At 53.3% G+C, this 11934-nt stretch overlaps 1 protein-coding gene across 1 annotated transcript in view; it reads left to right on the forward strand.

Annotated features, from left to right (window-relative positions):
- The first annotated feature begins 3574 nt into the window (after positions 1-3574).
- CPAMD8 (C3 and PZP-like, alpha-2-macroglobulin domain containing 8) overlaps positions 3575-11934 on the forward strand; it is a 52890-nt gene continuing 44530 nt past the window's right edge. Inside the window, exons 1-6 of the mRNA XM_015567018.1 lie at positions 3575-3791; positions 5444-5466; positions 8143-8308; positions 8383-8435; positions 11141-11158; positions 11565-11619. Coding sequence (XP_015422504.1) covers positions 3575-3791; positions 5444-5466; positions 8143-8308; positions 8383-8435; positions 11141-11158; positions 11565-11619 — 532 coding nt within the window. The remainder of the gene's footprint in view (positions 3792-5443; positions 5467-8142; positions 8309-8382; positions 8436-11140; positions 11159-11564; positions 11620-11934) is intronic.

The raw sequence follows: 11934 nt of genomic DNA on the forward strand, positions 1-11934 counted from the left end.
GACCGAGGAGGCTGGCCGCCTCCCGAGACTGGCTCAGAGAGGTGCAGCGACCCGTCCCAGGCCACACAGCCTCCGCGCTGGTGGGACCTAGCTTCTTGTCCCCCAGTACGTACGGGTCGGACTGGGAAAGGGGGCGCTCTACGACTTCGGCAGGGGCCCCTGGAGGTACAGGGACTCCCCAGAGCTCGGGCTGCAGACGCTGCCCCCTTGGGTGGCCGTGGCTGTCGTCTGGGGTGGCGATTTCACGTTGCCCCTGGCATGAAGGTTAAGAGGTTCGCGTTTTGGCTGAGAAATGGGAGAAAGTTCGTTTTCCTAGGCAGGGCGTGGTGGTGGGGGAGGAAGTGTTTGTTTGGCTTCCACATTTTTCTTGGAGTTCACTTACAGAGCTTCTCGGGGATTGACACGGGAGGAGGTGACTTCACTGGCTGCTAAGGAGACTTTCCCAGGAGCTGGCTCCCTAGGGAATCTTTCCAGACCTGCCAGGTTCCGGTGAGCCCTGCAAGGCTGTGGGTTCAGGGGGGCTGCCTCCTGCTGCCCCAGCTCAGCCGCTTGGTCCGGCTCGGCCTTTCCGGGGTGCTTTGCAAGCAGCCCTCCTTCAGGAGTTCCCAGAATCAGGTCTCCAGGGGTGCACTGCTCCTCTGAGATCAGTTTGAGAAGTAAGACAACACGCTGGCTTCGAGCAATGGGGTTCCCTCCCCTGGACCTTGTGAAGTTGGAACCCAGCAGACTTTTGCGCTGATGGACACCTTTTAGAATACCAGCTCTCAGCCAGAGGGCGATCTGTGTCCCCTCGGAGCCATTCAGCATTGTCCAGAGGCATTTGGGCCTTGTCACATCCAGGGGCAGGCAGTGTTGCTGGAACCTATTGGGTAGGGGCTAGGGACGCTGCCCCCCATACAGATCAGGCCCCCACACACAGCATGACACAGCCCTAAAGGAGAGATCCTGCCTTAGAAGGACCAGAGGCCCTTCGCTGAAGGGTTTTAAACAGAGTTTGACTGAATTAGCCCTGGGATCTCACCACTGTCGCGTGAAACGGAACCCCCACGCTGGGAGACACAGCGACTGACTTGTGGTTCCAGATCAGCTGGCCTCCAGGCCTCAGCCCACCATCCTGAAGGACCTTGTTTTAGGAAAAGCCTTGGATTGTGTCCCACGTTGTTGGCTTTTTTTCAGGAGAAATCTCTAGCCGCAGAAAGCAGCACGGATTTGCAAGACCAACACCGTCTACCCAAGCATGTCAAACTCACGGCCAGCGGGCCACAGGCCTCATTGAAATAAAGGGCACTTTCCCAAACACCACCTTTCCCAGGTCTAAAGAATGAGAAGCCAGTGTCGGCTCGGATGCCAGGGTCGACGGTGGTTGGCTGGCGAGCACACTGCCAGGCGCAGCTCCTGGCCCTCAGGGAAAGTGCATCTGGTCCCAGCAGGTCCTCTGGGCCTTTGGGTGAAGATGCTAACGGGGACCTGGATGAGGGCTCTACAGGCCCGAGGAAAACAAACATGTGGATTGTGTATTTCCCAGGTGCTCTTCCACACTCAGCACACGCCAGGTGGGGGCCCCAGGGATCAGCTGGGAGCTGGACGGAAAGACTCTGTCCTAAACGAGGCCACATCCAGTGCGGCAGCGAGACGGGACCCATAGGGTTCAGGGCCACTGCACGCCGAGTCAGTGCTGGAGTTAGAGGGTAGCAGCTCTCCCCTCGGGTGACTGTGTGCTCTGACACAGTGTAGGGCTCAGGATCGTTGCATATGCTGTGCACTGAGGCCAGCACTGCACAGGGGAGCTCAGGGTCTTTGCACCCTCCTGTGGGTGCAGGAGGCAGACACGACACATCACATACGAAGCAAGGGTCTTCCTGTTCGAGATGGTACATGTCCATTCCCGGCATCACTGCATACTCTGTTGGGTGCTGGAGTCGGGCAGAATATGTAAGATCTGTGGTCAGTACACATTCAGGTCAGTGCTGGAACTGGACATCCATGAGACCCAGGGTCATTGCATGCTCCAGAAGGTATAGTTGCATACCCAGGGTCAATGCACGCTCTGTGCATGTCTGGGGCCAAACATTGCACTCAGGAATCCAGTTGGAAGGCACTTGTTGGTGCTGGAGTCGGACCCATGGTCACTACTCCAGTCAGTGCACCTTCGAAGCTAGGGTCTCAGGCCACTCTCATTAGTGCTGGAGTCATATAGTAGATGGCAAGTCCCCGAGATCCTTGCCGGCTGTGGTCAGTCCTGCAGTTGGACAGTCCATGTAGGAATCCAGGGTGCATGAACTCTGATCATTGTCTGCGCCAGACAGAGCACAGTGGACTCCTAGGGTCAGTGCTGAGGGAACCCATGTGTCTTTTGATAAGCCAAACTTCTCCTGAAGTTGTAATGAAGTCCAGTTTATCAGTGACTTCTTTGATGCATTGGGATTGTGCTTTTATTACTTTATTCTTGAAATCTTTGCCTAACACAAGTTTGCAGAGCCTTTCTCCTATGTTTTCTTCTAGTGCTTTTATAGTTTTACATTTAGTGTCTGACCCACATTGAATCCATCTTAGCGTTCGATGTGCGGTAAGGGTCTAAAAATAAATTCATCTTTTTGCGTGTGTGTGTCGGGTTGTCTCAGAGAGGATTTTGAGAAATGCCTAGCCCGGAGTTTTCCCTTTTGCCTGTTTCTTTCTAGTGTCCATAGTTCTGCTCGGTTGGAATTGTACTGCCTTTGCTGCTGGTGGTCTGGGCACTTGTTGCCTTGTGATCAGGTCCCGTGGTTATGGACGAGCTTTTGTGATTTTCGGTGGAAAGCTGCAGAACACGAGGAGGCAGGAACGCGGGTGGGGAGGCCTGGGACTCAGGCCAAAAGGCACCCAGGGCCCTCTCCTCTCTGGCTGTGTGACCTGGTGCACATTCTTTCTCCTTCTGCAAGATCAGCTCTCCCGACTGCAAAGTCAAGCTGAGGATTTTTAAAGAGAGAGGGATGTTTTGATTCCATTGTTCGCGAAGCTTTTCCTGTGTTGGGTCATTCAGTTTGGTTTTAGGGGTTCCTTCTTAAAATTAACTCTGTGGGAAGCTCCTTACTTCTTCCCACTGGGTTCCGGAGTCTGACTGTCTGGGTTCAAATCCTGGTGTCTCACTGATGCGGGCCCATGACTTGGCTGCTCCAGGACTTAATTTCTGACACTGTAAATGGGAGATGCGCACACTTCTCACAGAGCGGCTGTGAGGATGGAGTAGAGTCCTGCCCCTTAGCCTGCAGGTAGAGTACTTCAGACTGTGCGCGTGGCACGTGCAAATGTCCGATGGCAGAGAAAAGGCCAGGGGCCAGAATGCAGAGATCGAAGGTGGGTGTGGCACTGGGTAGATTCAGAGAGGCCAGATGCTTACCCAATGAGAGCTTCAGAAATGAGTTACCCAGTGAGGGCCTCAGAGGTGAGTTACCCAATGAGGGCCTCAGAGGCGAAAAGCCAGTCCATGGTTTTCAGGAGCCCACAGTTTGAGGGGAATACAGATGCATGACGTGACCGTGCTTTCAGGGTCAGGAGTAGGTGGAGTCAGCCTGGGGTGCACCCTGACCCTGCCGGGATGGCAGTGAGGCCCCGGGTGGTCCAACAGCCCTTGGCCTTCACCACAGCTCTCCTCTCCTGCAGGGGCTATTTGATCACGGCGCCCTCTGTCTTCCGCTCGGGGGTGGAGGAAGTCATCAGCGTGACCATCTTTAACTCCCCAAGGGAAGTCGTGGTCCAGGCTCAGTTGGTGGCCCAGGGCGAGGCAGTGGCATGGAGCCAGGGAGCCATGCTGGGTAGGTCTCGGGGTGTCCGATGGGGGCTCCCCCCACCTTCGCACCGTGGAGCCTTTTGCTGGCCTTCAGGGCTTGGGCAGGGTGGGCCTGGCTTTGCTTCCTCCCATCCCACCTCCCTAGAGCCCTGGCAGGGAGGGCGGGCAGGTTGAGTTCTCCCCATTTCTCAGATGAAGAGAGTAAGGCCCCGGAGGGGCAGCCACCTCCCCAGAATGGGGAATCCGAGTCCAGGTTCTTTGGGTGAAGATATGGATGGAGTCAGGCACCCTTTCCTGTCCGCTTTGGCTAGAGGTGGGATGGGGCCCAAATCAGACCTTTTCTTGAGCTTTGCCCCCCGCCCCCACCCCACCCCGTGTGGTGCTGGACCCAGACCTGGGCTCCCAGCTGGGCGGAGCTTAGGCCCTCAGCCAGCCTCCCCCACAGTTTCCTTGGTAAATTGCAGAGAACAAAAGGACAGTTACAGCTGCTGCCTCCTGGCCCTGCCTCAGGGGTTCCCAGTCTGGTAGGGCAGGTGACTCATTGCTCAGATGGAGCATGGGCAGGACGCAGCCACAGGAGACAGGATGTGCTGGGGCTCTAGTGGGGCAGCCCCTGTCCTCTGCGGGGACACGGGGAGGCCGACCAGGAGTGGAAACTAGGAGAAGGGATTGGGTGGGCAGGAGGCGTGCAGGCAGCCCCTGTTCCTCTCCCGAGGTAGTCCCCAAAACCCAACTCGGGTTGGTTTCAGCGGCAGAGTTTTAGGGCCTCTCATAACTGGAAAAGTCCACGGACATTACTGGCCATCTCCTGGCCACACTTCTGGATGGACCCCTGTCTCCTCAAAGCTCAGAGGAAGTGGTGGTGGGGTTCCCAGGATTCCCTCTGAGTGGTGCATCTTGAGTCCTATCCTCAACTCAGACCCAGTCCCTGTGGCCAGGGGCAAGGCCTATGCTGGTTGGCCTATCTTGGGTGATCATGTGCTCAACCCTGAGCCAATCCCTGTGATAAGGGCAAAGGCCTATGTAGATTTGCACAGAGCTCCACCAAATGACATGGACTGGGAGCTGGTCAGGTGGTTCCTACAAGGAAATCAGGGTTTGGCTAGCAAGGAAAGGGGGTTGGGTGGAGAGGTGAGGGGGATTCATTCTGGGAGGCAGGAACAACAGATGTCTAAATAAGCCCCGAAGGCCAGTAAATCCCGAGAGGTGTCAGAATAGCAAATGACTCCATTTGGGTAGAGGAGAGAGGCGATGGGAGACCAGTCAGATTCACTCAAGCAAGGTCCACTGGGAACCTCAGTCTCTTCTTCTTTCTCCTGTTCCTCTTTCCTGGAGTTTCTCTTTGCTCCCCTCACAGCTTACCTTGGGCAGAGGCCAGGGGTGAAGTGAATCAAGTATGCAGGCCGGCCAACTTTCCCCTGAATAGCTCAGCTTTGTCCATTCCCTCCGGCCTTCAACTCTCGCCAGTTTGGCAAGCCCAGCCCAACCCTGCCCAGCCCAGCCCAGCCCAGCCCAGCCCAAGCCAGACCAGTCCAGTGTGACCCAGCGTATATGCTTGTTCACAGAAAATCCCTCTGGCTTGAGAAACCCCTGTTTGTAAGGCTGCAGGCCAGGGAGGTTGGGCAGGAAAACACAGCTTCTCATTTAACCGTTTTAATTTTATTTTCATTTTTTTAGATAAAGGAACAATCAAACTCAAGGTAAGTTATGAACTTTTGAAATCATAAACCCTACCTTGGAAATAAATTGAATTGGATGGAACAAGAAATGTTGCATGTGTTTTGAGAAAAATCACTGAGAAAAACAATGATTGATGAGGAAAAAATTTAGAAAAGGAGAAGTCACCCATAATCCCCTTCCCTATACTTTTCACTTTTACACGTTTTCTGCAAACCCTTGTCTCCTTGAGCACATTTTTTCATAGTTGCAATTAAAGGGTATACACCATGGTGTTTCCTGTTGCTTTCTCTAAACACCTTGTATAAACATATTTTCATGTGTCAAAGTCTCTATAATTGTATTTTGCATCCTGTTGTAAACAGCATCTTATTACATCCCTTTTATGTACAGTTGATTCTTGAACAACGAGGGGGTTACCAGCGCCACTCCCCCCATGCAGTGGGAAATCTCTGTATAACTTTTGACTCTCCCAAAACTTAACTACAGTCATTCTCTTGGTATTTGAAAAGAGTTGGTTTCAGAACTCCCTGCAGATACCAAAATCCGAGGATGCTTAAGTCCTTTATATAAAACTAGAGGCCCGGTACATGAAATTCATGCACTGGGGTGGGGGGTCCCTCAGCCCAGCCTGCACCCTCTCCAATCTAGGACCCCTCAGGGGATGTCCGACTGCCAGTTTAGGTCCGACAGCCCTCTCACAATCCGGAACTACTGGCTCCCAACCGCTTGCCTGCCTGCCTGCCTGCCTGTTTGCCCCTAACCACTTCTGCCTGCTAGCCTGATCACCCCCTAAACACTCTCCTGCCAGCCTGCCTGATGCCTAATTGCTCTCCTACCTGACTGATCACCCCCAACTGCCCTCCCCTGGTGGCCTGGTCGCCCATAACTGCCCTCCCCTGCCGGCCATCTTGTGGCTGTGGGCACCGCCATCTTTGTGATGATGTGAGGGTCAATTAGCATATTCCCTCTTTATTAGATAGGATGGCGTAGAATAATGCATACAGTCAGTCAGCCTTCTGCATCCGTTGATTCCCAACCCCAGATCAAAAATTCTGTTTTCACCCAGTGGTTGGTTGAATCTATGGATGCAAAACCCACAGATATGGAAGGCCAATATTTATTGAAAAAAACCTGCAATTCAAGTGTTCAAAGGTCAACTGTAGTAATTTACGAAGCTCTCGCCTTGTACATATTTAAATCTTTAAAAATTGTTTTAGGGTTTTGTAATGTAACCCAAAGGTTGCGAGCAAATTTGTGTGTAAAGCTATTAGCATGCCAAATGCCTGCTTTTGGCAAACACTCTGAAAAAGAGTTACCAGGTCAGGATCTAGGCCTGTTGCTAGGATCTGCTTTGTTTTATTTTAGTTTTTAAATAACTTATTTATTGATAGATTGAACTTAGAGAGAGAGGAGGGGAGAGAGAGACACACACACACACATCGATTTGTTGTTCCACCCATTTATGCATTCATTGGTTGCTTGTTGTATGTGTCCCGACTGGGGATCGAACCTGCAACCTTTGTGCATTGGGATGATGCTCTAACCAACTGAGCTATCTGGCCAGGGTGGTAGGAGATGCAGCATTGCCTGCCCACAGCACCGCCCGCCATACATTAGAGACCAAATTTCCCACAGCCTTGTCAGCATTGAATATTGTTATTTAAAAATTATTTTCCATACAAAACTACACTGTAGGGAATTCTCTGATGCGGGTTTTGAAACCGGAGTCCTTGATTTCCAGGGGTTTGTAAGCACTGACATTGTAGGAAATTAATGAGTTAGCTAGTCCCTAACTTTTATCGGATGCTCAGGGGTCCCTGAATGAATGGATTAAATTGAGGCTCATTCTTAATTATAACGTGCCCCGAGCCGTGATCAGAATGAAGTCCGAGGGGGTTGTGTCCTTCGTGCGGTGGCGCGGAGGGCAGTTATGGCCCCTCCTTCGAGGGAGCACTTCTCCGGAGGGCGTTACGCCCTTCCCTCTGTGACGTTTGGCAATGCCTGGAGACATTTATGGGTGTCACAATGGTGGTGGGCGGTTGCTACTGGCATCTAGAGGGTAGAGACCAGGGAGGCTGTTCAACTCCCAGGTGCCCAGGACCTCCCCACCCCAGAGAACAAACCAGCCCCAGATGGCAACAGTGTGCCGCATCAGAAAATAGGGCAGCCCCGGACAGGGGTTAAAGTTACTAGTGTGTGGTTCCCTGCCACCGCACACAAGAAGGGCCTCCTGCCAGGATAGATGCTGTGGGTTTGTACAGGAGACCAGCGAAGGACCGTGTAATTATGGGAGGGGGGCAGGGGGGTCTTAACCCACTAGAGGCCGATAGCACCCTCATCGCCGTTATGACAACTAGAAACATCTCCAGTGTCCTCTGGGGTGAGGAGGAGTGGGGCGCAGAATCCTCCCCCACCCCTAACCCAAGCTGAGAAATGCTCACCCAGACCTATTCTAAGTGCGACGATCCAGGACCCTTTTGGGAGTCTCTAGTCTGTTGAGCAGCATCCTGGCCTCCACCCACTAGATGCCCTACCCCCAGCTGTGACACCCAAAAACCTTCTCCAGAAACTGCCAAGCGTCCCCTGGGGGGCACAGTCACCACAGGTGAGCACCCCCACCCTAGACCTCCACGCTGCTTTCCCAACACCTAGGTCCCCTCCAGGGTGACACCCCATTTCCAATGCTCTGTGCGCAGGTGCCCGCGGGCCTCCGGGGCCAGGCCCTCCTGAAGGTGTGGGGCCGGAGCCGGCAGGAAGAGGAGGGCGCCCTCTTCCACAACCAGACCTCCGTGACCGTGGACGCCCGGGGAGCCTCCGTGTTCATCCAGACCGACAAGCCGGTGTACCGGCCCCAGCACCGAGGTGGGCGCCGGTGCGGGCGGGGGAGGGGCCGGCCGTGGCCTGGAGCTGCTACACGCCTCTCTCCTTCCTCCCAGTGCTCATCAGCGTCTTCACCGTCACCCCAGACCTGAGGCCCATCAGTGAGAAGGTGAGAGTTGCTTCTAAACCCTGTGCCCAGAACACACACCCCTGAGACACCCTGGCCAGGGGCACCTTCAGCAACTGGCCTTTCTCCTCTGTCCTCTTTCAGTTTTTACCTCCCATTTTGGTCCCTCCCTGGGCCTCCACTTCTCCTGGGAGGCCCGGGGGAGGTCTGTGGGACAGAAGGAACGCTGGTGGGGCCCTCGCTGGTTTGGCTCAGTGGATAGAGCATCGGCCTGTGGATTGAAGGGTCCCAGGTTCAATTCCAGTTAAGGGCATGTGCCTGGGTTGTGGGCTCGATCCCAAGTGGGGGTGTGTGGGAGGCAGCTGATCGATGATTCTCTCTCATCATTGATGTTTCTAGCTCTCCCTTTCCCTTCCTCTCTGAAAACAATAAAAATATATATTTTTTAAAAAATGGTAGGTGCCCCATAAGGGAGCACTGTGGTCCAGGCAGTGGCCAGTGCCCTCTGCACAGGCTTACAAAGGAGTTAAGTAGCAACGGGTTATCATTTGAAATCCTACTAGCCCTGCTGTTAACATTTATTAAAATAAAATATAACCGCACATCAAACCCATCATTTCTCCTTGGAAATAAACATATTCACAGGAAGAAGGCATTGATTTTCTTTTAACCTTTTATTTGGAAATAACTTCAAATGCACAGAAAAGTTGGAAGAACAGCACAGAGAAATCCCATGTGCCCTTTATTCAGCCCAGGGATGGGCAAACTTTCTTTAAAGGGCCGGGTGGTAAATATGTTCGTGTCTGTGGGCCAGAAGGATTCTGTCTCAATTACTCAGATCTGCTGTTGTTGCATAGACTCAGTCAGAGACATACTGGTATGTGAATAAATGGGTGTGGCTGGGTGCCAATAAAGCTTTATTTACACAAACAAATAGAGGGCCAGATTTGGCCTGATCTGGAGCAGTGGTTCTCAAATTTGAGTGTGCGTCTGATTGCTCTTGGGGGCTTGCTCAAACAGGTTGCTGAGCCCTCCCTAGAGTTATTAACTCAGTTATTGATTCCCTGATTTCTAGGGAGGTGCCCACGAATCTGTGTTTCTAACAGGTTCCCAGTTGATGCTGTTGCTGGACGAGGGAACACACTTTGAGAACCACAGATCTAGATTCACCAGTTACAAACATTTTGCTACATTTATGTGCTTTCTCTCTCTCTCTGTATATATACCTATATACATATGCACTTATAAGATTATTTTAATGATAAGTTATATTTTAATGATAAATTATATTGGTGTGTCTGGTTGCTGGTGATGGTAAGTGCAGCTAGTGGTTTAAGTAGAGTTTGCCCTGTTGCTCCCACCAAAAGTCTGTCTTTCCCCTTTGTGGTCAATAAGTAGTCGGTGGGGACCCGAGGTTCTTTGTATACCCGATTACCCATCAGACGCTCACTACCAGTTCTAGCTTCCAGCTGCCTCTGGGCTCAGCTGGGGCACATGCGGGCACACAGGCAGCCCTGAGCTAACGGGGTCGGCCACACACAGGCATCAGGCAAGGCACGCGGCCGAGGTCAGGAACACAGCGGTGCAAGCCACGACCTCCCCCGGTGAGTTCTTCATCGTGGTCAGAGTTGGTGTCGACTGTTGGGTTTGATATGGCTGAGCACCAGTTTGCCGCCAGGCTCCAGGCAGGTGTTTGGGGGTTCAGACATGAAAGCACCTGTTTCGGGAGGGCTGCCTGGAGGAGCCGTCCCTGGTTAGGGGCAGAAGAAAGTCTGGGAAGGAAGGCAGGACCATGATGGGAAGCAGGGAGCACAGAGACCAGAGACAGGGCGTGGCCATGCCACCCTCACTGCTAATGGCAACTGTGTGAGTTTGCTAGGGCTGCTGTGACGAAGTGCTGTAAGCTAAGTGGCTTACTCAACTCAAGTAAATTCTCTCCCTGTTCTGGAGGCTGGGAGTCCAAGAGCAAGGTGTTGGCAGGGTTGGTTTCTCTTCCTTGTCCTCCTTCTTATAACATGTTTTTATTGATTTTCAGAGAGAGAGGGAGGGAGAGCGATAGAGAGATAGAAACATCAAGGAGCTCATCGATCAGCTGCCTCCTGCACTCCCCCTACTGGGGATCAAGCCCGAAACCTGGGCATGGATTCTGATCTGACCGGGAATTGAACCAGTGACCTCTTGGTTCCTGGGGTCGATGCTCAACTGCTGAGCCACATCCGGGCAGGGTAAACCACCCTTTCTTATAAGGACACCATCCTATTTGATTAGGCCCTATGCTAATGACCTCATCTTAAGTGGATTATCTCTATAAAGTACCATCTCCAAATCATTCTGAGGAGCTAGAGCAGTGGTTCTCAACCTGTGGGTCGAGACCCTTTGGGGGTCGAACGACCCTTTCACAGGGGTCGCCTAAATACATCCTGCATATCAGATATTTACATTACGATTCATAACAGTAGCAAAATTACAGTTATGAAGTAGCAACGAAAATAATTTTATGGTTGGGGGTCATCACAACATGAGGAACTGTATTAAAGGGTCGTGGCATTAGGAAGGTTGAGAACCACTGAACTAGAGGCTATGATGTCAACCTATGAATTTGGTGGGGTGAGGAGGCACAAATTCAACTCATAACAGCAACTGTGGGTGTCCCAAGGGACTAGGCCCTGCGTGGACGAAGACGAAACGTGCACGGAGGGCTGGGGGTTTCGGGAGGGGGTAGCTCACTGCCTCTGTCTGTGTTGCAGCTGGAAGCCTACATCCTGGTGAGTGGCCTGCCCTGCCCAGCTTGACTCTCGCCTGGTTAGCCTACTCTCAGCAAGGCCTGGTCCGTCTTCGCCCACTGCCTGCCCACCGCTCCCCGCCTGCCCATCCTGGTCCCCGGGTCCACTGTGGGGCAGCCCAACGTGTGTCTGCCTGTCTCTTTGTAGATTGCACCCAGAGTCCTAATGTCGCCCCTGAATGGCGAGGCAGGCCCAGCCCGCCCCCTGCACCCCCTTGTCCTCAGAAAGGTCCTGTCTATATCCCTCGCTCTTTCTGGTTCGCTCCCGTATAAACGGCTAATATGGGGCCTGCCCCTCATGCTTGTCCTGCCCTGGAGAGAGGGCTCAGAAGGGCCACACAAACGCCGGGCACATGCCAGCTGCCTGAGTTCACTGTGTGTCCCCACAGGACCCCCGGGGGTCAAGGATGATGGAGTGGAGGCACGTGGAACCAGTCTGCTGTGGTAATTGTCCCCCCCCATCTTCTCCCCTTCTTCCTTCTGGCTTTGGGGCTGCACCTCCGGGGGGCAGGTGCGAGAATCCTTCAGGGAAACAGAATGTGGGCTGTCCGGGACCCTCGCTTATGTTCCTCTGTGCCCGGGATCCAGCGGGCACACCTGCCCGTACAGGGGGCCTTTCTGGAACATCGGGGCCTCATTGGTCAGCACCCCAACCTTCCTCCTACTGAAGGTCTTCCACACCATCACCCCCCACCCAGCTCCCATCCAGCACCCACCCAGCTCCCACCCAGCTCCCACCCACACCCACCCAGCATCCAC

Source organism: Myotis davidii, unplaced genomic scaffold (assembly GCF_000327345.1).
Source record: "Myotis davidii unplaced genomic scaffold, ASM32734v1 scaffold1203, whole genome shotgun sequence".
NCBI lineage: Eukaryota > Metazoa > Chordata > Mammalia > Chiroptera > Vespertilionidae > Myotis > Myotis davidii.